The sequence below is a fragment of the Chiroxiphia lanceolata genome, chromosome 16 (genome assembly GCF_009829145.1).
Source record: "Chiroxiphia lanceolata isolate bChiLan1 chromosome 16, bChiLan1.pri, whole genome shotgun sequence".
Classification (NCBI taxonomy): Eukaryota; Metazoa; Chordata; class Aves; order Passeriformes; family Pipridae; genus Chiroxiphia; species Chiroxiphia lanceolata.
The window spans coordinates 15154841-15182695 of record NC_045652.1 but is presented as its reverse complement, the minus strand read 5'-3'; the positions used below and the strand labels follow the sequence as shown (position 1 = coordinate 15182695).

Genomic DNA, 27855 nt, shown 5'->3' with positions numbered 1-27855 from the left:
GGTGGTGTGAAGAGTGAGAGCGGTGTGAGGCCGACCCGGAGCAGCACAGAAAATGAGCCCTGAGAGCAGCCTGGAAGGCTGTCACATGGCAGCCATGCCGAGGGCAGCCAGGACTGGTTGTGTTTTCATTACACTTCAGCAAATCTTGCTGGTGTGACCTCTGAATGTCAGTCCTTACCAATATTCCCAAAGACAAGGGGCCACTGGAGCCCACCCAGTCCCTGGGTCTCCCTGGCTTGGTTGTCATGGCACAGATGCGACACCAATGGCACCAAACTGGGCCACCAGCCCTGGGACAGCCCCACACGTGGCACCTTCCACCACGAACCCGAAACCCAGCTGGAGCTCATCCCTCTGGCACAGCCCCAGGCTCCCTCCCCTCCCTGCCACCGCAGCCCTTTGCCACGGGAGCAAAGAGATGCTGCTCTAAAACAAAACAGTGCTCTTGGATGGCCCAACTCACTCCAGCTCTTCCTGGCCCTGAACCCAAGAGCCCCAGTCAGCAGTGAAAGCTAATCCGGCCCTTCCTGCTGCACTTTTACGGCCATGGCAGCGCTTCCCATCCTGGGGGCCTCCCATGCAAATCTCATTTCATGGCTGGGCGTAAAACCTCGCTCTCAGGTTTAATGAGCAAAACCACCACCAGTAGCAAAGGTGAGCTGACAGGGAGCTCAGCCCACGGCGCCTCCGAGCCCCCCCCCGAGCCCTCCTCGTGGAAAACCCGCCCGTTTCCAGCCGGACACCCCGATGCAGAGACACCCCAAACCCTGGGCTGCCCGTGCCCCGAGGAGCCACGTTTGATTTTCAAGCTAAAAATCCCCCCCCCCCCGAGCCTCAGGGCAGGGGCTGTGGGATCCCTCCCAGGCTCCCCTCGCGTGCCAGCAGGACGAGTGATGGGAAATCACACCAGCTCCAGGCTCCGGCTGCTGCCAGGCGGCTCCGCCTGTTGGAGTCACTGACGGCCCCCTTTCCAATTAATCAAGTTCCCATACTGATTAACAGCATGATTCATGTCCCTCGTTAGGCACATTCCCCAACAAACAAGGCTGTATTTCAAGGCCACTGGCTTAATGGTTAAAATAAATACCTTCCAAATTTCTATTTTCAAGTAGCTGAACCTTTTCCACCTTTACAACTAATTCAGACTTCCTTCAAATTATTTTTCTAAGTAATATAACAATTTGTTTTTCATTAGAGCTTGTCAAAGCCGGACTTTGGTTTACTTTGAGAGAAACCAGCGCTCTCCAGAAACTGTTTAGTACAATTTGAATGACGCCCAAAGGGGTTATTGCAGCCACAATCAAAATAGAGTTTACAGCACTGGCTTGGGGTGACACTTTATTTAACGACGTAAAAAAAAAAGAAGGGAAAAAAAAAAAAACCCAGCGCCCCTGAATCAGAAGCTAATTAAATGCACTCCTATGGTTCACAGTAAGTGTTTCTCAGTCACTCTGACTACTGCAGAATGCAAGGACTTAACTTGTTGCTAACTAATCCCAGACCCCATTACAGAGCAGCCTTATTTACTGGGTTGGGGTGGTATGTGCTGGTATTCTCGTGTCTGGTAGAGCAGCCCTGCAACAGATACCATCGAGCTGGAAGTGAAATCAAATCTAGCAGTGATTAAATAGTTTGGGTTCTGCCTGCTTAAGTTTTTTTTTTTTTTAGGGGGGGGGAGGTAGTATAGCTTGGTATTTAATTTAAGGTGGCTTAAATGTAACAGAAAATCTGCCCTGTAACTGCTTTGATTTCACATTCCTCTTGTTTTGCTGTGGAGAAAAGCTGAGCTGGAGCAGTGCCAGGCTGAGGGAGGGAAGGCTGGGGGGTCCATGGGGACAGGGAGTGAGGGGCACGGGGACCCCTGCACCCCTCACCCAGGGGACTGGGATGATGATTAACCTCCCTAATCCCAGTCCAAAGCCTCAGGGTTCCCAAAAAACCCTTTAATCGCTCTCCCTCCATCCTCCCTCTCGAGTCCAAAGCAGGTTTTTAAACAACTGAGCTGCAAAACTGTTTTCCATGGGCCCATTCCTGCCCCAGCAGATCCCCTCACGTTCTGCACTTCATTTTCCTGGGATCCTCCGTTTGTTGTTTCTTTCTAAGCCACAACAAAATCAACAATATTTGGACTTTTGTGAAGGCTGAATTTCCTCTGTTTTCGCAGGGGAGCCACTGCCCAGCCCCAGCAGTGCCACCCACCCACTCACACCCTACCACTGATGCTGGGCCAGGTTCCTCAGCACCCTGAGGGGCTACAAAAAAACAGGAGAGGGACTTTTTAGTGATAGAACAAGGGGGGATGGATTTAAACTGAAAGAGAGGAGGTTTAGATTGGATATTGGGAAGGAATTTTTGGCTGAGAGGGTGGGGAGGCCCTGGCACAGGTTGCCCAGAGAAGCTGTGGCTGCCCCATCCCTGCAAGTGTCCAAGGCCAGGTTGGAGGGGGCTTGCAGCAACCTGGGCTAGTGGAAGGTGTCCCTTCTCACAGCAGAGGGTAGCACTGGATTGGCTTTAAGGTCTTTTTCAACCCAAAACAGTCTGGGATTCAATGAACTGCAGAACGATGCCTGAATTTTCCAGCTGCTCCCTCCTCCAGCAAACTGGGCAGTGGCTTTACCCTCACAAACATCTTCATACACAAAAGCAACCCCTTGACCAGTGCACATGTGCTGGAGGTGCAGAATTAAAGCCCTAACGAAGGGCCTGATCCTTCTGCCACGAGCCTGGCACTTGTGCAGCCCCACTAATCCTCCCGGAGACACTCCTGATTTACACCAGCGCCGGAAAGGGAACGAACCCCAGCTCGGATCTGACAAGTGAAAACAAACACTGGCTTCAGACACTTTCTGCAGGGAAGGGGGGGGCTGTTTAATTTTTGTTCCCTCTCTCCAGGCTGCTGCTGTGACCTCTGCTACCTCCTAAGTCAGCAACACAATATGTTGCAGCTGTGGCACAGCCACAGCCTGATTCAATTTGTGCGTGTGTGGCTGCGAGGGCAGTTCATCCCTCCAACGTCTTGTGGCGTGGCAGAGGTGGGGGAAGAGGGGGCTTGGTCCTCCCTTCCCAAAAGAAACAAGGGGAAAACCCTGCTTTGCCTCCCCTGCACAGCACTGGAGAGATGGGAACAAAATCAACTGGAGGAAAACGTCCATTCCCATCCCAGTTTTTAGGAGGTTGGGGTTTGGCCAAGCCAAGGCAGAAAATATCTGTTCAACAACTGTTTTCTGCCTAGAAAGAAAAAAAAATAAGGAGGAAAATGACTTTGCTGCCCACTCTCCTGCACATTCCCAGCTCCCAGGAGAGCAGGGGTTGTGTGTCCCTGGTGCAGTGCCCAGCTGGGCAAGGGTAGAGCTCGGAGCTTGTTTTCTGAGGGAACAGAGCCAGAGGCTTCTGCCACATTCCCACTCAGGGGTCCCTCTCAGCAGGTCCCCCCTGGAGCTGCCTCAGGGGGGTTCTTTGCTGGGGCTCTGACTTTGGGGGCTGGGGGTTTGGCTGTGGGGGATTTAATCTCTGCCTTCTCCAAGGCTGGAATTCAGTCTCGCTCTTGGCATTGTCATCCCTCCGCTTCACACACAAGGCTCCTGCTGAAAACCACCCTGGGATTGCCCAAATGTCAGCCCACTGCCAAGCCTGCAGGGAAGCAGGAATGGTGGCAGGGAAGAACTGGCAGCACCAAGGCTTCTCCCCTCTGGCTCCTTTGGGTAACTTCTGCCCTGTCATGGGGGCTGAGCTCATCCAGGCACCAAGGGCCCCTCCAGGAATTCCCCAGCCACGAGGATGCTCCATGCTGGAGCACGTGCCAGGAGTTTTCAGGGGCCACATAAAGGAGTCAGAATCTCCAAATTCATTCAAATCCAAAGGGATTTGAAAGCCCAAAACTCTCCCCACGTCCCCTAACTGCGCCTTTATGACCGTGACCCAGAGCAGTGTGGAAGCAAAGGAATGACCCTGCCTTTCCAACAGCACCAGCCTTATACTTTCCATTCTATTTACTTATTTATGGCTTTTACCTTTGTGATACTGAGGCTCCTTCCCATCTGGCACAGCCAAAACCACCCCCCAGCTGTAAAAAAGCCTCAGCCCCCCTCCCTCGTGGGAGCTGCAGCCTCCTCTCTGCGCTCCAACCCGGCACTACCTGCCAGCTCCGAGGGGCAAGGTGGCTTTTTCCTGGCTTTCTTGGCTTTCCTCTCGCTTCCCCTCATCAACTCCTTTGCCAAGCAGTGTAATTTTACTGCCTGGCTTAGAAGGAGCCAAGAAATACGTTTGCTGGTGTAAGCTGTGCATTAGACGGCGTGAAAAACATGCAGCTTCAGGGTTTTTAGGAGCCAGATCCGGGGAACAGCAGAGCACCCGCCGAGCAGCAGGACTTGCCTTCCCCACACAGCACTTCCAGCCTCCCTCCTCCTTCCAACCACAAGCTCCTCAGGGTATGGGCAGGCTCTGCCCCGATGCTTCCACAGAACCAAGAATAACAGAGTCCAGACCTCACCTGGGGTCTCCAAGACCCTCCAAGATCTCTCCTTCCCTGCTCCAGATACCGAAAGCCACATTTTGGACTTGATTTCCCCTGAACATTGGGGGTGCTTCAGATCTAAATGAGTATTTCTGAGGCTCAGACCCCTCCACTACTACAGAAATCAGCCAATCATGGATTCACAGAATTGTCAAGGTTGGAAGAGCCCTTTAACATCATCAAATCCAATCATCAACCAGCACCACCCCCACGTTCACCACTAAATCAGGTCCTCAAATGTCACATCCACAGGTTTTCTGAACACTTCCAGGGGTGGTGACTCCACCACTGCCCAGGGCAGCCCATTCCAATGCTAGATAACCCTCCTGGTGAAGAAATTCCTCCTGATGTCCAACTTGTCACCATCACCCAGATCTCCCACATGGAGGTGGCCCAGGATGCTCCAGCAGTCTGGAACCAGCACAATCCCACAGGAATCCAAGGGTGGACAGACCCCCATCCTCCAGCACGGTCTCCACTGCCCAGCCCCTCCCCTCTGATGTTTCCAAACTCACTAAGCCTTTTCCCTTATAAATGTGAACTAAGCAAGAAGAATAAGTTCACACTTGGAAAAAAACCCACTTTTTTTTCTTTAAAGCCCAACTTTTTTTGGGTTCCTGACAAAGCAATATTCTCCAGGCCAGTTGGAATCTGGAAAAATACACTCACTCAACCTAGCCACCATGACTCCAATAACAATTATAAAATGTCCAATAAAACTTGCATGTAATGTCAATTCAAATCTTGAAAAGCAGAATTAAGTGGTATATCAACATTAAACTTTATTGCTTCCTTTGCAGAGCAGAAGTATTGTCAATAAAAGTCATTCTGAATGAAGAAAAGGGCAGTAAATATTAAATAAACAGGTTTTTGTTGAAATGCTATAAAGGCACCAGAGCTGCATTTTACACTGGGACCCTTTTTGCCTTTGCAGACTCCCCTCGTGATAGAAATAAGGCAGTAATTGCCAACTATCAATAAAGTGCCAATTAAAGGGTGGTTGATGCCTGCATTTACTCCGTGTCGTTAGGAGCCTTTATTGCATGGAGTTGGCTTTTCCAGGTCCCCCTGGCTCTGTCTGACACCCCCCAGCACACCCAGGGTCGTGCTGCTCGTTAGGAGCCCCTGAAGGAGCCGGGAGGGCAACGGAGGTGACACCGGCCATGAGTCCTGGCTGGGGGCTGGGCAGGGATGGAGCACCCCAGGGCGAGTGAGGAGCATTGACAGAGTCCCAGGATGGTTTGGGTTGCAAGGCACCTTAAGCTCATCCAGTTCCACTCCCCTGCCATGGGCAGGGACACCTTCCACCCATCCAACCTGGCCTTGGACACTTCCAGGGATGGGGCAGCCACAGCTTCTCTGGGCAACCTGTGCCAGGGCCTCCCCACCTTCACAGCGAAGGATTCCTTCCCAATATCCAACCTAAACCTGTTCTCCTTCAGCTTAAGAAGGTTGGGTTGGCTGGTGATGAAGTTTCTTCTGGCAGGGATGTGAAGAAGCAGCATCACCCCCTGAGCTCCCTGCACTGGTGTTTCTGGGAACACGGAACCAAGTGGAGCAGGACAGCCCTGCCCTGAGACACGGCTCTGTGCCAAAGCCTGGCACTGGGCGACGTGGTTTGCTCTCTGCTGGGCCACTCACCCTCATGTATTCTGCTCCTTCCCAGCTCTACTCACCTTAGGAAGAGCCCTCCCTGCCCTTCCTTACACACACAACAGTTCCTACTCACAATTCCAGCCTCCTGAGCCGATCTCTGCTGTGTCCCAACACCTGCCTGCTTCTGCAACAAGCAGCCGCCAGAGATGGCAGGTTTTACTTTGCCCACGAGCCAAAATAAGAGTTTTTTAGGGTTGGGCTGAATAAAATCCTCCCAGTGACACCAAAAACCTCAGGTGTGATGCCCGTCACAAACACCCTGAGACCTCCCTTGGTCAGGCCTGGCCTGTTCCACTGCCGGGACCTCCAGCTGCCCAAGTTCCACCCCAACACAACCAAAGTGACCCCAAAAGCTGTGCAGAGGTACAAGCTGATGCCCAGTGGCACCCAGACACAACAGGAAGCGTTTGGGAAGCAGAAGGAGCAGGAACCTCCGCGAGGGCACAAAACCCCGCGGCTTTTATGTCAGACCTTTAAAACCTGACCAGCATTTTTGTGGCTTACCAAGGGAGTTTATAAGCTGTTCTCCAGTTTAATCATCACATGAGTTCACAGGAAGCAGGAACAGCTACTGAGTATGAATTTCATGATGCTGAAATGATGCTGAACAAACCCAGGCGGCGAGGGCTGGGGATTAACGAGCTCTTTGAGCTCTGCCAGGGACAGGGATGAGAGAAATCAGGTGGGGTCTGGGAAATACGTAGGCAGGAGCTTCTGTCCTCTTGAGTTTTACACACATACAAGAAAACCCAACTGGAATGTGAACACCATCCATTTTTCAAGGTATTATTTTCGCTACAAACCTCAGCTCAATGAATCTGGGGGTTGTGAAAAGCAGCTCAAACCTTTTCAGAGCTAAAGAACAGCCCCTGAATGGTAAATACAGGAAGAAGAATCTCTTGAAAACGTGAAAGATGCCCATAAAAATTAGCTTTTGGAGAAACTGCAGGTACTCCTGAGCTGCAGGATACGCCAGTCCTGGGCTGACACTTCTCTGCCACCCAGAAATCAAACCAGCAGCACGGGAAACAAACCTCCAGCGAAGCAGAAAGAGCAGCCAGAGTGGTGTGACCCACCCGAGAGCCAACAGGTCACGGCTCTGAGTCATCCTGAGTCACTTCCTCTGGAGTCAGTTCCTCTGGATGCTGCTTCAGGGAATCCCATCCCTGCTCCTGCCATCCCTGCCCATGTCCTGGCAGAGCCAGCACGAGGAGTGTGTGTCTGCACCTTGCCCAGCCCACCCACAGCTCCAGGGGCAGTGGGGCTGGTTTGACACCCCTCAAAGACCCTCTGCTCCATCTTGGGAGCTGATGTTCCCCCTCGGAAGCGAAACAGGAGCACCTCACCTGGAAGAGGATCTGCAGGAGGCCATGCAGGATGCACATCCGCCGTCCCAGGAAGAGGAAGAAGGGCACCAGCAGCTCGATGAAGTGGTTGACCAGGGTCTCCAGGCGGTGGAACCACCAGGGCGAGCGGTGCATGAAGTAGGCGATGGGGTTGGGCACCGGCTGCGTCTGAAAGAGGGCAGGAAAAAGGGATCAATCCTCTCTCCAAGGCTCATTACTGAGGAGAGTTACAGAGTTTTGGCCTCTTTCCTTATTTCTTCCCCCAAGTCTCCTCTCAGGAGAACCATCCTTTGCCTCTGGGAACTCATTTCTTTGTGGAGAAAATGGCTTCACCCGAGTGTTTTTCACACGAGCCCAACACTTTTTTAAACCAACCCATCTTCTGAAAACCCAGAGTTTTACTTTTCCCTGTTTTCATCGCAACCAAAACCCATCTTAAATTAAACCAGCTATTATTCAATACCGAAATATTACACACAGCTTGACACTGGGTGATGTTAGACTGCCCTGCACGAGTGAAGATCATCAAAGCAACTGAGCAGATACAGAAACCGAGACAAAGATTTTCTCGGGGTCACACAGCAGGGCAAACAGAGCCAGGAATGGAAACCAGATTACAAAACCTTGGAGATCTTCTTTCAAAATGTTTAAATTTGAAATAAATGTGGCGGTAGAGCTGCTTTCCAAAACTGTAATTTGGGAGAGGAAAGTGTAATTCCTCCAAACATGTTAGACTGGTTAAGGTATTTACACACTGGCCTTGGGACAATATTATTCTTTTATCAGCCTGAATTTTTTGACACTGGGAGATTTTTCCATCCAGTACAATAAAGCTGCAAATTTTACAAAGGAAGCAAACCCAAAACCTGATATGTTAATAAGTGCCACCCTAAGAAAATCGTGCAATTTTAGTGAAAATAAATGTTAATTTATCTCTAGCGTATCTGACAGGCTCAAATTCATTGGTATTGTTTGAAAATTGCAACAACAAAAAAATAGAGAGGTTGAAAACACGAATGTTAATTAAAGGAGACAAAACACATCTTTAAATTATTTGTAGTTAAATCAAAAATACAAACAAACCAGGGAAAATCCTGTAGGATGCATGGCAAGCGAGAGTGCTCCCACTGCCAAATCCCACAACTATTGTAATCCCTTATTAGCAAAGCTGGGATTAATAAAGTTGTTGCTTTCCATGGGTTGGAGCTGCTGGAGCCCCTCAGGACAGGAGACCGCATCCTTCCTTCCTCGGACACGGCGCCGGATGGAGCCGTGCCGGGGTCAGGGAGCTCTGCCAAGTCCACTCCAGCCAGGGCTGGAGGTCAGGGCAGCCCCGGGTGCCACCCAGGGTCCTTCCCCCCCCCCCCCAGGACCTGGTTTGAGTTACTCTGCTTGTTGGACTGTTCTCCAGCATTCCCAGAACGCCGGGGAGGCTCACAAAGAGATTTTTTTTTTCTTTTTTTTTACCTTGATCCCAAATTGCTGAGAAATGCTTTTATCCTCCCCAAAAGGCAGGTTGGTTTCTTGGCTCTTTTTATTATTTTTTTTTTTTTTTTTTAAAGTGCTTTAACCAAAATTGACCCAGTCCTAGAGGCTGGAATGTTTAGCACCTGAGGCCGAGGAGCACAGAGAGCTGACAGTGCTACATGAGTAATTACACACCTACTTACAACTGTAATTAGCACATTAATATGTATTAATGTTGCTGCTTGGTTGGGCTGGGACTCACAAAATCATCCCCCTGACCTGCTCAAGAGCAGAAAGAGAAAATTCCAGCCTCAAGTTCCACCGGACTGGGACAAGAAGCAGAAGGAAGTTCAAGGCCAGGTTGGAGCGACCTGCTCCAATGGAAGCTGAGCTTTAAGGTCCCTTCCAACCCAAACCACTCCATGGTTCTATGCTTGCACATGTAAAGTAGAACACAGCGATAGGGAAGTGATTCACAGGTCCCAGATACTCTTGAAAAGCTGCTGGGAGAGGAGATCTGTGTGTCAATGTGTGTGTTCCTCCTGATGCCTTCCAGATGCTGTGATTCCGGGTGCGGGATTCCCGGGGAGAAAGCCGTGTTTGCTCGGGATGGGGTGTTGAGGCAAAGACCCAGAGCAGTGTGTGAATCACCTTGGTGAACGCCTGGGATGCTGGAAAACTTCCTGCTTTCCTTTTGGGCCTGAGTTTGTCGCTGCCCAGGGGTGCTGGGAGCAGCTGGCACCCCGACTGCTGGGTCCTGTTGGGCGAAAGCACCTTGCTGGGATCAGAGAGGGAATTTCCTCCCCATGTGGTATCCCAGAGTAATCATATCCTATGGAAGCATCGCAGCGGTGTTGGAGGCAGCGGTGTCAGAGCCCAGGAGGAGGGAAAAGCTTTCCAGGATCACCTCACCCAGCTCAGTTGTGGGATTTTGAGCTTTGCGCTTTGCTCCGTGGCTGCTCTGCAAGGAGAATCATGGGATGGTTTGGGTTGGAAGGGACCGTAAAGATTATCTAGTTCCAAACCTCTGCTATGGGCAGGGACACTTGCACTATCCCAAGTTGCTCCAAGCCCCATCCAACCTGTCCTTGGACACTTCCAGGGATGGGGTAGCCACAGATTCTCTGGGCAACCCCTGGGCCTCCCCTGGCACAGCCAAGAATTTCTTCCAACATCTAATATTAAACCAACTCCTTCAGTTGGAAGCCATTCCCCCTTGTCCTGTCACTCCAGTTCCTGGTGAAGATTCCCCCTCCATCTCTTCATCCTAAGAAGCATCCTAGAAGCAGCCAAGAATTCCCCTCCATCCACAGCTGTGACCTGCTGACACACAGACAGAAAAACGCAGCTCCAAGCTCCGATGCAACTCAGTGAACGATCCCAAGGCAGCGTGAGGGAGCGAGGGGAGCCCCGGGCTCTGAGCAGCCCCTTTTCTGGGCACTCTGCGAGACAGAAAATGTTCTTAAATAAAAAAACAACGATTAGCAAAGCCTGGCTTTCCGTGTCAGCACAAGGTGCAACCTAATAACCCTCCTGCCTCCCTCACACCTCCAGCAGCCAGGGAAAAACTGCTGCTGTGAATGCCTTTGGAAAGGGGACGGGGGAAAATGAATCCCATAACTCCTGGATGGGGCAGATTTGTAAGGTGTGAGCGGGGCCGGCGCTCGGCGGGGGCTGCCCCAGGAATTCTGAGTCCCCAGCCCGGGCCTGTTCCCCGCCTCTGATCGACCAGGTTTTACAAGGGCTGGGAAGAGATTCTAAAAATATGCACAATAAACTGTTTTTTCTCCCTAAGGGGTCTATGGTTTAATTATGTTCTTAGTGAGAACCATTAAAGTGCTAAGTACCTGAAGACTCCTAATTTACTAAACTACAGGCTACTAAAGCCCAACAGAAGGCCATTATACACCAGAGGGAAGGCTCTTCTCGGGGCCTGTAAATGCACAGGGTCTCTCCTCCAGCCTCCCTATTGCTGTGGTGTTCCATAAACTCCGACGGAGTATTTAATCCCAGGGTTAGACAGCCCAGCTCAGCCTAAGGAAACCTCCAGGCTCTCCTACACGTGGGCAGGAAAACAAGTCCCACATTGTCCTCAAACAACCCACTGCTCACACAGGGCTGGGGCTCACAGCAACCTGGGCTGGTGGAAGGTGTCCCTGCCCAGGGCAGGGGCTGGGATTGGATCATCTTTAAGGTCCCTTCCAACCCAAACCATTTTGGGATTCTTTACTGGTCTCACAGCACAGCTCCCACACAAGTAACTGTGCAGCATGGGAGGGTGAAGTTGGAGGGGGAGGGAATCGTGGACTCATGGAATAGTTTAAGTTGGAAAAGACCTCTAAGATCAACGAGTCCAACCAAGTGCAAGGAATGGCAGAAAAATCTTGAAAAATAGAAGGAAATGGAACAACAGGAAATATGAACAAATAGTGAGAGGAAGCAACTACTGGGTCAAAAGAAACAGGATCACAGAATGGTTTGGGTTGGAAGAGACCTTAAGGTTCCACCCCCTGCCACGGGCAGGGACACCTTCCACTAGCCCAGTTTGCTTCAAGCCCCTTCCAACCTGGCCTTGGACACTTCCAGGGATGGGGCAGCCACAGCTTCTCCAGGCAACCTGTGCCAGGGCCTCCCTACCCTCACAGGGAACAATTTCTTCCTCATATCCAGTGTAAATCTATTTTCAGTTTCAATTCATCCCCCTTGTCCTATGCAATCATAGAATACAGTCCCACCTCACCCCCAGAACAGGCGCAGGGAACGTGTCAGGAACAGCTCAGGGGCTCCCACAGTCAGGAGAGAGGGAAAGCCTTTGGCAAACACAGCAGAGTGTGAGGAGCAGCAGCACCCTGGAAAACTAGGATAAGAGGTATTACTAAATGTTTTCTTGAGTGCTTGTGGAAGGTTTAGACGAACTGCAAAGCTCAACTCTCCAGCTTCCCAGGCACTGAGGCATGAACTCATCTTCTTGGCTTCAAAGGAAAGCTCTTAGTTCTCTTGCACTTTGGACCAAAAAATGAAAAGGATTCTCCAGGATATTTCGATCACCGTGATCCAACAGGCTGTTTCTCTGCCAGCCTATTCTGCTTCAGAACTTGACCCTTCCTCCTGATGCATCTGCAGATCAAAGCTCCACCTTCCCAAGCCTGGGCAGGAACGTCTTCCCAGCCCCACGTGAAGAGGCAGCGAGCAGAGAGGAGCTAAACGGGGTCACTCCCAGCTGCTGGCAAGTGTGGGAAGATGAGTGTCTTGACTGAAGTCTTCCCCTCTCGTGCTGTACAAGGACTCCTGCAAAACACCCTTCTTGGGAGAGGGAGATCCCGGAGAGCCGCAGCTTCTTTGCTCTAGAAGGGGCTCTGCACGGGCAGCGACCTTGACTGATGAGTAACACAGTGATTCTGCACAGAGACACGTGTAGGGAAGGACTTGGAAAGGCAGTTGAGCAGGGAACTGCTCAGCCTCTCTTGTAACCCCAGCAGGACCTTGAGCTGTGGGTATTTTATCCGCCCGTTCACGTGCACGAGGCTCCACGTCCACGCTACCAAAACACCCGAGGTTAAAAATAGGCCCTTCGAAACGTTCCAGTTATTAATAAGATTCCAATCAAAATAAAATCATAAGGGGAAAAAAAAAATTTAAAAAACCGTATCTGGAATAAAACCCAAACGGCTCCAAGGTCCAGCGGGGTCACAGGGGTTCGGCTCTTCAGCAACGCGGCATCAAAATAATTAAGTCTCCGTAGAACTATTAAAAAGAAAAGTTACCTACACGTTCTTGCTGGGCAGAGCTTCCCTCGCCCAGTCAATAGCAATATTCAGTTCATAGAAAAACACGCTGGAATCTGCCTGTTTAAGACAGCAACCCAAGCCAAGGAGATGTGTGTTTGACTCGGTGCCAGCACGACCATAAAATGTTGGCAATTTAGTAGAGACGTAGTGCCGCGCCACTCTCCCAAAGGACCTAAATAAACTTCAGATGGAGAACATATATTTTTACTTTTTATATATATAAATCTGCTGTTTCATTTTTAACTCCTTTCCCCAGCCGTCCCTCCGGCGGAGGGTTTGTTCCAAGCTCAAACAGGTCCCCGGCTCTCCCCCAGCTGAGCGAAGCCTCGGCGAGGAGGAGAAGTTAAAAGCATGAAAAATCAGAGCAATGATTCCCGGCTGGGCGTTGGGTTTCCCGGGAAATCGTGGCTGCAGCCGCCGGAGGGGAAAAGGGGCTGGGGAGAAAACTCTGCCGTGCAATTTCATGCCTCGGCATCGTGAAATATCCCCCGGAATTTTTCTGTTTTCCTGTTTACGAAGTCGCACTCGGGAAGTCACCGGTGTAGGTGAAGCCTCCCTACCACACCCGTGATGTTTAACAGCAAAGCCAGGCTTTGCTCACGATGACTCAGCCAGATTTAAACCAGCACGAGCGAGGATGGACCGGGGGGACACCGGAACGAGGGGTTTGGAATTCCAACAAGTTGGGTGGGGGCAGAAGGATCTGTAGCTGCACTGTTTGCTTTTCCAGACTGCAGCCACCTCCTGGTCCGAGCTATCCTTCTCCAATAACAAATCCCACATTTGCAAGGCCCGCAGCATCCCTGTTTATTGACGCTGTGCCTCGGAGCTGCTCCCTGAATATCAAGTTAATTGGGGAGGGGTTACAGATTCACCTATTTATTCTGTACATTCTTGGAGAGGTCCAGAGCTAAAATTACACAAGGAACCAATGAACTGTTCAGGCTATTATTTGTTCAAAATCCCTTTAAAATAATTAGTAGGGGCTGGAACAGACATCTTGGCTCTGGTGGGGCCAGAAGAAGCTGGTGGAACCAACTGCAGGTCGTTACTGCCTTTGGGGAGAAGGTTTGTTTAAGAGCACCAGAGATGGGTCACGTTGGGTTTAGGGAGTGGAACAGGCCGGAAGGTACATCCCTAAGAATCACAGAGTTGGAAAAGGCCTCCAAGATCACCAAGTCCAACCTCTGAGCGAACACCACGTCAACCAAACCATACAGTGAAGAAGAAAACCAGGAGCTAAGGGCAACACACGCTCACCAAGCAGGTCCCATCCCAAAGGCAACCAGGGGACTGCAGCAATCCTCCTCCAGGTTTGCTGGTTTCCATCAGATGGTGCTGATGTGTCTCATACTCTGAGATTTTCCAACAGGAATGCTCTCCCTGGCCCGGCGCTCTCGCCTTCCCCGCCGGATCACTCACCAGGCCCCTCACCAATATTTTAAATTGCCAGTTAAGAGCATATTGCAAACGTGATCCCTTAATTGGTCACTGTTATGACTCTCTATTAGAGAAGACAAGTTTTTCCACACAAGGTAAGCCCTTGCAAAAGCACTGAAAATGTTTCAAAACAACCCAGACCTGATGTATTTATTATACGCTTCTCTATATATAAATAATTTCATGAAAAGGAACGTACTGAGTGGAAACTCCATTTAAAATGTGATCCCAGATGGTGGCAAAGCTCTAAAATTGCAAGGCAACATGTAAAGAAAGATTAACGACCTCAAACAGGCACAAATTTATGAGGTGAAAGCCCCTGTAATCCTGGAGAAAAATGATACCAAACCTTAGACCAGACAGCTAGAAAATACCTCTGCTTAGTTCATGTGCCCTCTGCCATTTTCCATTTTCTTGCAACACACATTATTTTGGGTTCATTTGCTCTTTCCTCCTGCAGGGCAGAAGTATCACTTCGGTCCACGAGCACGGGGGTGGATTTGCCAGCTCCCACCAGGTACCAGGAGCAACAGTCAAATCAGACAACAGGCAACAGCAAAGGGAATAAGCAGCTGAAAGGAGGGAAAAGGGAGCCAGGACACCACGGGAAGCCCTTCCCATCACTGCAAGACCCAAAGCTCCACTGAGTGGGTTGAGGTGATGCCCAACATTTCCAACTGAAGTTCAAGCACTTTCCTATTCTGCCTGTGTGTGAAACGTTCTGAAGGGAAGGATGTCAACCTTTCATCCCAAAGAATGTGGGTCACCCCAGCCAGCAGCATCTTCCCTGCTCTTAACTCTAGCTGGGATCAAACGGGACCTCTGGGTCCCACAGCCCCTTCCCCTGAGATCTCTGGCACCTCAAACACCCCCCTGACAATCCTCCTGCTCACCCCCCTGACAACTCCCACCTCAGCAAGGCCACTCGGACTATTTTACTATAATGATTTTACATGAACTGGGATTTTCCAGCCTTTCCAGCAGAGTTCCTTGCACACTCTAGTGAAGGGCAAACCCTCTGCTTCAGAAGGAGGGTGGAAGAACATCTTTCTGAACATCTCTCCAACAGCTCAGGGGATCCAGGGCTTTTCCCTACCACAGCTCCGAAAACACCCCACAGCTGCTCTCCCGCAGCCCCTCATTCCTCCACTTCTATCCTTTTTAACAGCCTGTGCTAAAACCAGGACCTATCTCCCTCAGAGAGCTTTTTTTTTTTTTTGGCATGTGCTCCTAAACATGACGCTCAGCACCAGGCCAAGGAACACAGGGGCAAACCCACGAGCGCCGGCGCAGCCCCGGCTCGTGCCCGTGTTTGGATTAGGCCGTTTCGTGGCCTGGGCATTTACAGTCGGGTTAGTTGGTTGTTTTTTTTTCCCCCCCTTACAACAGTGGGATCTTTCATAAAACGCGCTCACAAAGGGTAAATTGTGCCATTAGGAACCGACTACCTGGTTGGTCACTGGAGTTCTCCGAACTGGAACGGCACCGCGCTCGTGCCAAACCCAGCGCCGGGGGCTGCTTGTTTAACTCTCCAACTGCCCGAGAGACAGAGCAAGGCCGGCACAGAAATATTTATCATTTAGGTTGGAAAAGAGCTCCAAAGTCACCCTGTCCAACCGTTCCCCCAGCTCTGCCAAACCCACCACTAACCCACGTCCCCAAGTGCCACATCCACGCAGCTTTTAGATCCCCCCAGGCATCAGCTCCACAGTGAGGGATTCAGCAGAATTCTGGTCTCAAGCTCCTGTTCATCTAAGAGCACTTACAGAGCAGGATGGAATAAAAATAAGACATCAGGAAAAGCCAGGTTGCTGTCCCAAAGATGGAGCCAAAAGCTCAGCAGAGTTTGCTTCTGTTTTAAGCTTTCTCCCGAGTAACAAAGGATGCAGCCTGAAAGAATTTAAGACAAGGAAAACAAGTCACAAGAAAACTCTTGGCCATGAGGAGGTGATGTACAAAATCCAGAAACCAATTCTCTCTCTCACCAATGAACAAGGCCACAGAGTGACAGAACAAAGGGGAATGGCTTCCCAATGACAGAGGGCAGGGTTAGGTGGGATACTGGGAAGAAATTGTTCCCACTGAGGGTGGGGAGGCCCTGGCACAGGTTGCCCAGAGAAGCTGTGGCTGCCCCATCCCTGCAAGTGTCCAAGGTAGGTTGGATGTGGCTTGGAGCAACCTGAGCTAGTGGAAGCTGTCCCTGCCCATGGCAGGGAGTGAGACTGGATGGTCTTTAGGCTCCCTTCCAACCCAAACCAGTCTATGACTCCATGATTCTCTGAACTGAACCTCTCCAGCCAGTGCCACAGCACTGCCTCTCCTGGCACGGGCATCATTCCAATAACTCTTTTTTAAGCAATTAAAGGGTTAAACCAGTGACTTTTTACAGAAAACATGACAATTCTCTTTGTAATACCCACACACAGTGACAGAGACAGAAATGCTAAATCCTGCTAATGCCAGGAACAGGCCTGGGCATCTTTGGACACCTGGATACAAAAGCGCGCTTGTTATAAACGTCCTCGTCCTGCTCAAGGCCTTCCGTGGGTAAAAATAACAGTTACCTCTATTTTAAAGGACAATTTCAGGATGGGAAGTTCTACAGCACACGTTTGTGGTTCACCCCGTGGCACGAAAACGTGACGGATCTGGAGCAGCACGTGCCGGAGCAGCGTGTGATCCATGAGGGATGTTCCGTCACCCACCAGCACCAACCAACACCCATCCACGAGCGTCCAAATCCTTTTGCCTCGAGGCCCACCAAGTATCACACTTGTGTAATCACCTCGCTGTTTTGTAAGTGTTGCTTGCTTCTACGCTTTTCTAAAAAAAAAAAATAAAATGAAATAAACTCCCCAGACAGATAAATTCCACCCAATAAATGTGTCACCCCGCTCTCCCCGCGGATATAATAACACCCTCACTCTTGTCCCGAGCTGGGAGCGCTCCCAAATCACCATTACAAACAAATCTGCCACCCAGAGCCAAACCTCTCGTTTTTAATAAAGCCTTTGACCTCCTTTCCTAACGCCAAACAACGTCCCCGGAGCGGCTCAGAGCGCCCGAGGGACAGCGAATCCCAAATCCCATCCTCCAGCTCTGCCTCCCCATGGTGGCCGCGTTTCCCGGGGTGGGTTTTGGGTGGGTTTCTCGCATATTCACATCCCCCCCCACCCCGGGAGCAGCCCCAACACTGCGCCCATTGAGGCGGCGGGGCCGGGGCGATGCCGGGGCGCAGGGGGGTGTTTTCCTGGGATGGGTGTTTAATATTCCCCGTCATGCCGGGGCTGTTTCTCCTCGCGCCGGGCTGTCAGTTAAGCCCGGGGATGTTTATTTTCACGGCCACTTGTGGTCAAGGCTGGTGCCAGTTGTACGGCATCGGTTACGCACGTTCAGCACTGGGGACCCGGCCCAGGACTGCCCGGCCTAATGTGAAACAACTGAACTCTTCCAGCAGTCCCTGCTCCAGCTTTAACCCTTGCCGGGCAGGAGCCGGCTGATCCTGTGGCTCAGCCTTCCCACCAGCCACGGGCATTGTCCCCATGTCTGTCCCCCCGGCCCTTGGCTTCTCTGCTGCTCCCCAAACCCCGCCAGCATCTCGTTGGGGTGATGATCTGACACTGCACGAAGGAACAGGAGATGTCTTCAGCTGCTTAAGGAAGCAGCTTTTGGGAAGGATGGGGTTTTTACTGCTCAGCCTGGAGAGGAGGAGACTGAAGAGAGACCTTGTTGCAGTTCCAGCTTCCTCAGGAGGGGCAGAGGAGGGGCAGGGACTGAGCTTTGCTCTGGGGGGACCAGGGACAGCACCCAGGGAATGGCTGGAGCTGTGTCAGGGCAGGGTCAGGTTGGATCTCAGGAAAAGGTTCCTCCCTCAGTTGGGCACTGACCAGGCTCCCCAGGCAGTGGGCACAGCCCCAAGGCTGCCCGAGCTCCAGGAGGGTTTGGATGATCCTCTGGGGCACAGGGAGTGACTCTTGAGGATGGGCCTGTGCAGGGCCAGGAGTTGGACTTGATGATCCCTGTGGGTCCCTTCCAGCTTGGCATGTTCTGTGATTTATCATTACTTCAAAGGACACTGCTGGGAATGATCACAGAATCATTGAGGCTGGAAAACACCTCCAAGATCATCCAGTCTAACCTGTGACCGACTCCCACCTTGTCAACCAGACCAGAGCACCGAGTGCCACGTGATGCTCCGGGGAGAGCACGGGATGCTCTGCATCTCTGCCTGGTGGAGCCCCGGCCACCGACACACCCTGGTGACACAAAGCCAGCTCACACCCTGCTCCCCAAGACAGGACCTTGCCCTCAGCACACCCTCCCTCCCAAAACCCAAGCCTCATGGAGAGTGAACACACATCGCCGGGTGAGCCCCTGTTGCTGTACTAGAGCCGGGAGGACGCTAAAACGTTCAATAAACTGCACCCTGCGGCAAAATTATGCATCATTTTTGATCGTCTGGCCAGCCTCCAAGATGCTAATCAGCCCCAGATTAAGTCATCAACCAAACTGATGAGCAATCACATTCTGTCAGTACAGCTGGACATCATTACTTGGGAGCTGAGCTCCCACCGGAGAGGAAAGGCGGCTTTTTGCCGTTGATCAAACTGGGAGAGAGAGGGAGGATTTCAGAGGACCTGAGCTGAGCTGCCATGGGCTCTGCACACCAGCAGCTCCAGCTCTTGGCCCTGTGTGTGCTCACAAAAATTGCCTCTCGCTACCCCGAGATGTGGTGGAGACAGACCCAAGTTGACACCGTGGTGCCCGTCCCCATCCATCAGCAGCCAGCTGCTCCTGCCCTCAGAACATCCCCGGGGGGAAGTGTTTTCCTGAATTACCAGGTTGGTTTTCCATGGAGAAACATCAGCCTGTGGAATTGCTTTAACTGGACCGTCACAGATGCTGTTAATAACTGGGCAGGACAACAATTAACAGGAACCTGTTAATGGGGAAGTACAGAGAAAATTGATGCTCAAATCCCAAGTTCACTTGGTGAGAATTTGTGAATGGGAACAGATTCCAGGCTTGTTCTCAATGTAACCCCACTGGGTTCACAGAGTTCTCACCTAGGCCAGAGCTAAAACCTGCCCAAGAAATAAGTTAAAGCTGGAGAAGAAGCCTAAATGTCTAATTAGGAGACACAAAATATGCCTGGAAGAATCAGTACAAAATAATCATCCTGAATTTCTGGCTCTAAAAATAAATACGAAAAAACCAGATGAATGCTGGCAATATTATTAATTAAGAGAAGGATTTTTTCATGTATTTTAATACAATTTAAGAGGAAATAAATGAACTAGGGTTGCTATCAAAGAGTTTACTCTTTCCACAGACCTCAGACATGGATAACACAGCACCATGTCTCCAACAATCCCTTCCTTGGGGTTTTCTCAGCACCTTCCTCAGAGCTCATTACCTGTGATAAACAGGCCATTTCTAACCCCTACATCTCCATCCCCCCACTGCTTTTGCAACATATTTATCAGCTTCTGGAAGCAGATATAAAATTATATAGAAATATGAGCACATAACCCAAAATAAAGCACCACAAAAAAGCCCAACTCCACCATCTCACCCAACAAACCCTCCTCCTGCCTCTCACATGTGCTTTCATTTAAATGAGAGATAAAGTTCTGTTATAGCCCCACAAATTTATTCCATTTTGCCTTTAATCTTGGGAGTAAAATGCCCATATAGAGCAATCTCTGCAAAGTCAGTGTCTGGAGCTTCTACAACAACCTAAGAATAAAATATTCTTAAAATACTCTTAAAATATCCTTGAAATATTCCCTGCATTCCCAGCTGGCTGAGGTCACGTGTGAGCAGGGCTTGGACCAGGTGATGGCCCAGGTCTCACCTCCACACTCTGCTCTGCTGCCCCTACATTTTCAATCAGCCTGTTCCATGCAATAACCTGATAAAAACCTATTTTAAGCCCAGCCTGGCTCCTCCTCTTCCTCCCTCCTGCTCCAAGGCAGAGTGCAGCATCTCCTTGGGAAAAAACAGGCAAATTCTGTAAATCAGGAGAGGTTTGGAGCTCCCCTCCCAAGACAATGGGATGTGAACACTTGGAAAGTCACAGAATCCCAGAATGGGTCAGGTCAGAAGAAACCACTGTGGGTCACCTGGTCCCACCTCCCTGCTCCAGCAGGGCCATCCCAGAGCACAGGATTGTGTCCAGACAGCTCTGGAACATCTCTAACGAGGGAGATTCCAAAACCTCTCTGCAGCCACAAAGAGAAGGGGACAATGACATCAAAGCCAGGACAACGACCCACAGCCTCCTTTTAATTCCTGCCTCTAAAAATAAAAAACAAAGAGAAGAGAAGAAAAACTGCATTTCTGAGCAGGTGAGCAAAGCCACGGAGACGAAACCAGCCTCAGCCTCGGATGCTTCCCAACAAATCGCCGGGAACACGGAGGCGAAGCTGCGGCGTGTTAAAATTCAAGGCTAATTTGAAATCTTGTTCCTCTCAGTGCAAAAGCTGGAAAGGCGCCCGAGCGAACGGAGGAGGGAAAAAATAACAACCAAGCCAATTGTATATTTCTCCTAGAAATTCCATGTCCGAAGGTACCTCGGGCTCGGCTCGTGGCTCCAGTTTCAATAAATCAACGCAGCGGGCGGGGGAACAGTAGCACAAAGTCTTTCTCTTTTTCCCAGAATACACCCAGGTAAAAACCACCGTGCAGCCAGGAACAAAATGCCCATTCTTTCTGCTCCTTGGCAAGGGGACAAATTACTTTCTGCACCCCTGTGTGTTGAAGGAGTAGTTATTAAATACGGTCGGAGCTGCCTTTGCAGCTGAACTTAAATCGAGGACAACGCCGAGCCCAGCGCGACCGTCCGCGAGAAATTCTGAGAGCGAGGAGCAGTGTTGGGGTGAGGCCACCCCCCCGTGCCTCTCTGCCTGCCCGAGGGTCTGAATAATTCAGATTTTGGATGCAGAGTGAAGCCCTGCAGAGCCCTGCCCGGCCACAATTTTTGCCAATAATTTCTGGATTATTCCAACTGTCTCAGCCCAGTCCTGAGCACCTCACTGCCAGGAGAGAGCAAACAAGGAGGTGAGAGGAGCCTGGAGCTGTCTCCTTCGCTCACCCCAAACTGTGTTTGCATATGAAAAACCCGGTATTTTTGTTTGGACAGCAGCTTGTCTGCGACACAGTTACACCAATGCCATGGAAATGGCAAGGAAGGGATCCTTGCTCTGATCCTTTACTGGGATCAGAGCCCAGGAAAGACACGGCAGAACTTCAGGGAGGGAAGTAGCACAAAAAAAGGTGATGTAACTAAAGCCCAAGATTTACTCAACGCTGTACTGAAGAGGGGTCTCCCCACCCTGTGATCCCCCACTGGCACTGTCCCCCCCCCCGAATGACATTTCACACCCCTTCTGCTGCAAATCACTGCACATCTCCTTAATAATCAGGCCCTCTCCTCTGCCAGGAGTCAATTCATTTACTAGATGGCACCAGGAGCTCCCACTCCAGCCATTATCTCCAAGGATGGAGGGCAGTGTCCCAAGGGAAAAGCCAGGATTTGCAGCCAGCCTGTTCCCTTCCAGCTCAGTGCTGAGAAGGAGACAGTTGGTGAGAACTAAAAATGTCAGTAGAGATTTTTATAGCATCAGGTTTACTTCCCCCCCCCCCGAAATCTGAATTTTCACCAAGTCTTCTGGCACTCGGGCTTTTGGAAAGCTCTTATCTAGAGAAATGTGGTTTATTCCCATCACAACTGGAATGTGTGAGTGGTCACTGGGTTCAACCACCCCTGGAAGCCACGTACCAGTGGAAGCATTGGAAGATGTCCCACAGCTGGTGACCCTGGGTGCTCCAGAAACCCAGCAGGGAAAAGCAAAGCCTTGGGGATCAGACTCTTCCATGGAAAGTGCAGTCAAACCAAATAAAGCCACGGGCTCATCCTTCAAGGAACGACTGGACGTGGCACTCGGTGCTCTGGGCTGGCTGACAAGGAGGGAATTTTACAGGTTGGACTCAAGCTTGGAGGTCTTCTCCAACCTCAATGACCCTGTGATTCCCTGTGCCCCACACAGTGCCCCACACATAGGAAATCTAGATTTTCTATGACATTCTGCACGGTTTCTGCCCAGACACAAGCTCTCCCCAAATAACCCCTCAGCTATTTGTTGTTATTAAATTACATCTTTAGCTTGCCACATAAAACACCTTGGAGACTTTGTGCCTTCCATAAAATATTTTAAAAATAAGCTTCTCGCCCACACAAGCAGCTGAAAGAATTCACCAACCCAAAAAGAGAGTTGCCAGAACCTATGTATTAGTGATTAGCACATTTCCAAGTCAATGCATTAATTAAAATAAAATTAACAAGCCAGGAAATAAACCTCTTGAACAGAACTGGCCATTAAATCATCTACAGTTCAGCAAAGCAATAATTTCCTCCTGTATTTAGGGGGAAAACAGAGATAGAGTTAAGTTGGTGCCACTGTTAATAACCTCATTCCCAAGGACTGGGAAATATGGGAAGAACTGGCAAGTCTGGAAAGCACCAAGAGCCCTTTTGGGTTGGATGTACCAGAGAGGCTGTGGCATCTCTCTGGACGTAGGAACTGGTAGAGAAAAACATGGATAGGGATAACTGGAATCATATTTACACACTGGGACCACTTCAGGTCAGTGGTGATGTTTTCCAGTCTGCCATCATCTTCCAGCAGATGGGAAGGAGCAGTAAAGAAATGAACCAGAACTTCCCAGATAAAAAAAATAAAACCAGAAAAGACCCAATAGTCTTACCCCAGAGCAGGAATTCTCAGTATGTGGCACAGATGAAACTCATTCCTGATATTCCCAACCACCAAAACTCCTCAGAGAACCACAGAATCCCAGAATCTGATGAGTTGGAAGGGACCCACAAGGATTGAGTCCAAGTGCTGGCCCTGCACAGGCCCCTGGGCTGAGGGGACCCCAGCTCTGATCCATTGCAGAAGATTTTTTACACACACACAAGGGCTGTTCCAAAGCACAGGTTCATGTGCAACACTGGCATTCCCATGGAAAAATCCGTATTTAACACCTGACTAATGGTCTTGACCCCACAGACCAAAGCTGATAAAAATACACATTTAAAACCTGATTAATGGTGTTGACCCCACAGAGTGAAGTTCTCAAGTGTCCTACAGTGGCACACTGATTTCCTCCCATCTTTTTGGAAGTCTGCATCTCTCCCAGATGATCCAGTGGATATCTGGAGCAGGCAGAGCAACGTCTTGGTCCTGCTTTTGTTCCAAAGTGCTGAAGGCTAAAGAAAAGCTGCATAAACTTCTTACCCAGCAGCACATCATGACTTAAGAAGGACTGAGGTCCAAAACGTGATTCCAACACCCCATTTACCTGCAGCACAAGCAAACATCCCCCTGGTTCCCACAACGACCCAGCTGCGAAGAGGGAAGAACAGGCCCCGAGCAGAAGCACCAGTTTATGAGGCTGTTACACAGGATGGGAAGGAAAACACCATGATACGTGGAGGGAGGAGGCCAAGAGCTTTGAACATCAATAAATGTCCCATTCCTCCCCCTAAGGACAGAGATCCCAGCAAGGCTCTGGCACAGCACTCACGTAGCAGAATTATCATCCTTTGTTCCCTGGAGAGAGCAGGTCTTGGGCACTCTGGGAAACGACACCAAACAGATTTTACAGAATCCCAGACTGGTTTGGGTTGGAAGGGAACTTAAGGCCCATCCAGTCCCACCCGCTGCCATGGGCAGGGACATCTTCCACTATCCCAGGTTGCTCCAAGCCCCATCCAACCTGGCCTTGGACACTTCCAGGGATGGGGCAGCCACAGCTTCTCTGGGCAACCTGTGCCAGGGCCTCCTCACCCTCACAGGGAAGGATTTCTTCCTAATCTCTCATCTCAATCTCCCCCACTCCAGTTTGAAGCCATTTGCAGAGGCTCAGGAGATGGAAGTACCAGCAAATCAAATTCAGGAGGAGCTGGTTCTAAACCTCAGATTTGTACAAATTAGTTCTCAGCGCTTTGGTTTCCACAGCCAGCAAACACACCGAGAGAGACTCACTAAAAATTCACTGTCCTTCTCTCCTAAGCTTGGAGGGGAAAAGCAAAGAGCAACTGACTCTCCAAAGTATTTTAAGACTTGGATGAATTAATACCTACAGATAAACAAGCCCAGGGCAGGGGGGAGCAGGGGCAAAGCGGCGCCTGAAGGGCTCCTGTCCCGGGCTCCCCAGATCGGTCACAAAGAAATTAATGGGAACATGAAAATTCCGCTTTTGCTCTTATTCTGGTTACATTTCAGAGAATGTTCTTCAATTCTTCGGGCCCTCTCTCTGTGCAGATGGTGCCAAGAGGTGTCAGTTTGCAGCGAGGAGACCGGGAGCAGGTCGGTGCCGTCGGCAGCCGCCGCTCCCTCAATGGGTCAATGTTCTCCGGCACCTCCGTGGAAGGAACTGGATCCCTCCCCCCTCCTGCTCTGCCACAGCTTTAATGAGGAGTGTGGCTCCTGATGGAGATGGAAAAACTAACACTGGCGGCTGCTGGGAGGAAAAAGGACTCCTTGGAAAAGAAAAACCTGTGTCACCGTGTTCGGGGGGTTTGGGGCTGCTGGAGGCTCCTGCTGTTGCTTATCCCTGTGCTGGAGCGTGTCCAGGGAAGGGAAGGGAGCTGGGAAGGGGCTGGAGCACCAGGAGCAGCTGAGGGAGCTGGGGGGGCTCAGCCTGGAGCAAAGGAGGCTCAGGGGGGACCTTCTGGCTCTGCAACTCCCTGACAGGAGGGGGGAGCCGGGGGGGGGTCGGGCTCTGCTCCCAGGGAACAAGGGACAGGAGGAGAGGGAACGGCCTCCAGCTGTGCCAGGGGAAGGTTCAGATTGGATACTGGGGAAAATTTCTTCACAGAAAGGGTTATCAAGCATTGAAACAGGCTGCCCAGGGCAGTGGTGGAGTCACCATTCCTGGAAGTGTTCAAAGAACGTGTGGATGTGGCAGTTGAGGAGGCAGTTCAGTGCTGAACACGGTGGTGGTGGTGGTTGATGGCTGGATTTGATCTTAGAGGGCTTTTCCAATCCTGTGATTCTATGAAATGGAATTCTGCAGATCCCAAAAGCTCCATCTGCCTTTTCAGCTTCAATGCTCCTATTTTTCCTGACTTTTCCTGGCGTTTCACCCCCTGAGTGCAGGGGTGGCCCTGCACAAAGGCTGCTGCTCCCTTGGCTCTTGCACTCTGGCTGGACTGGGGGAGAAGTGTGATGGAACCCCACCCTAGAAGAAGAGGAGAAGGAACTGAAAAGGCTGGGAACTGAGCTGGAAGAGCTCTGCCCCAGCTAGAAGGGCCAGCAGGGAGGGTGGCTCTCCCAAGTCTGGCTGGAGGGGGGTGAAGAGACTGTAAGACCCTCCTGCTCATTCCAAGCAAGGCCTGTATGACGTGGTTGAGTGGGATAACACAAGAGGAGCAAGTGGGAGCAGCCCCAGAGCAGTGGGAAGCACAGGAAGGGGTCTGGCCCAAGCCAAAGGGAGCAGGAGGTAACGTGGTCCTGGGTCTTGGGCCAGTGGGTCAGAATGGGATTCACAGATGAGGCAGAGAGGGATGAGGGATCAGATCCAGCTCCAGGAGAAGGAACCAAGGACCAAGCAAGCAGCGGGTTGCCCAAAGCCAGCTGGATGGAGATCAGAGACAAGGCAGAGCCTCCATGGCAGCCCAGCTCCTCTGGTGCAAATCTCCCACCTCATGGATGCGATCCAGGGCCTGCAGAGCTAATGGAGCAATAACTTCTTCCAAAAACAAGGAAGGCTGAGAAGGCTGGTGCACGGGGCTGCTGGAGAGCAAGGCCAGAGGCAGGGAAACAGCAGCTCCTCCACAGGGTTTGCTCTGTCCCCCAGGAATACCTGAACTTCATCTCTCACAGCTTCTCCAGAAAATGCTGCTTGCAGGGAAAACAGCAACTGCTGAATTGGAGGAGGAACGACTGAGAGGAATTCAGGATAACTTGCCATAGTCAGTGGAGAGGACAGTGCTCAAGGGATTTACTGGTCTGTAATAAATTAAAAAATATCTCACAATGATTCTATGTCACATTATACCAAAATACATTTTTCTAATATCCCCAGTGCCAAATCATCAACTGTAAGTTTTAGGCTGAAATCATCAAAATCATCACGGTCAGCGCTGAGTTCTAAAAATGCCAACTTAGGTTATTTTTGAGGTTTTTTTACAAAAATTTTCTGCTGTGTTTTCCTCAAGGAATATTTTAGATTCAGTGAAAGAAAAAAAGATAATCACACACGGATCAGTCCCATGAATAAAAGAGAGACACCAGTGCACAAGTATTGATAAATCACTTACTGCCAAGTCCCAGCTGGCAGGGAAAGGGTTAAATTCTTGCAACGTTGGAGCCTTATTGTGTGCACAGGCAGAATTAACTTCCACTCCAAAATGAAACACCGTGAAACCTGTCCTGCATTAAGGGTGGTGGAACTACATAATAATTTATGAACTGGACTATGGTTTACACCACAGACAAACAATGGCCAGGCAGGAGGTCCGGGGAAGCTGAGGGTTAAAGGTGATTGTGTATTACCTGAACTTCCCTTCAATAACTCAACACATGACTATTAGCCTGGTTTATCTGCCTCTATTAAGAAGAGCTGATGAAAACTTTTAATCTGCTTCCAAATGGCTCCAGGCCCGGGGAGATATGAGCTTGTTTTGGTGGGAGCACGGAAAGAAAACAAAAAGTGGGGAGTTGGGCTGCCCAGCCCTCGTCAGGGGTTTCAGGGCTGTGTCCTCACCATGGGCACCTGGTTGGGGGTGATCCAGCCCTGCCTGGCAGGAATCCTCCCATGGATATATCCCTGCTCAGGGTCAAACCGAACAAAAGCCGCTCCTGGCACCAGGAACGTTCCTCAGCTCTAATTATACTGTGGGTTTATTAAGCTTATAAATGTTATTGCGAGTGGTTTCCTTTCTGGAATTAACTGTCCTGCCACCAGACATCTCTGACTGCACCCCAAGGAGCCCTTGGAAAGATGCTCCTTGGAGAGAGACTATTTACAAGAGCATTCCCCAGGACAAGGGGGAACGGCGTTAAACTGAAAGAGGAGAGATTTGGATGGAATATTGGGAAGGAATCCTTCCCTGGGAGGGTGGGGAGGCCCTGGTACAGGCACAGAGAAGCTGTGGCTGCCCCATCCTGTCAGGGACTTGGAGAGAGCGAGAAGGTTCCCCCTGAACCTCCTTTTTTTTGTTTCAGATGATCATTCAAGTGGATTGTACTGGAGGTGGGAGACAGGAATGATCTGGAGAATCCGAGTGGCATCACCCTGGGAGAAGGCAAAGGGATCTCCCGAACTTCTAACTCAGGCTTCACATGGGGATCCATCAACTCTCTGGCTTTGCCTTACCCAAAATCTGTCTACACTTCTCCAGAAGCCACAGCAATGTCCACCTCTGCTCTGGCAGCACATTTCCAACAGCTTTTCTCCACCTCCAGGACACTGTGGTGCATCACTCCTAAACAAGGATGGGATTATCCCAGTGTATCACCGAGCTCCTGGATCCAGCTACTCTGTGTGTGTGTGTGCATTACAAGAAAACAAACAGAATTAAACTGGAAATCCTGAAAGCAGATTATTTATTTGCAAAGCAAAGCCAGAGGCA

The 27855-nt window shown here is 50.5% G+C and overlaps 1 protein-coding gene across 2 annotated transcripts in view; it reads right to left on the bottom strand.

The window, feature by feature from the left end:
- The window catches only part of LMF1 (lipase maturation factor 1), a 159902-nt gene that overhangs the window by 41584 nt on the left and 90463 nt on the right, over window positions 1-27855 (bottom strand). For both annotated transcript variants that reach the window (XM_032704435.1, XM_032704436.1), the window contains exon 6: window positions 7516-7683. In XM_032704435.1, coding sequence (XP_032560326.1) covers window positions 7516-7683 — 168 coding nt within the window. The remainder of the gene's footprint in view (window positions 1-7515; window positions 7684-27855) is intronic.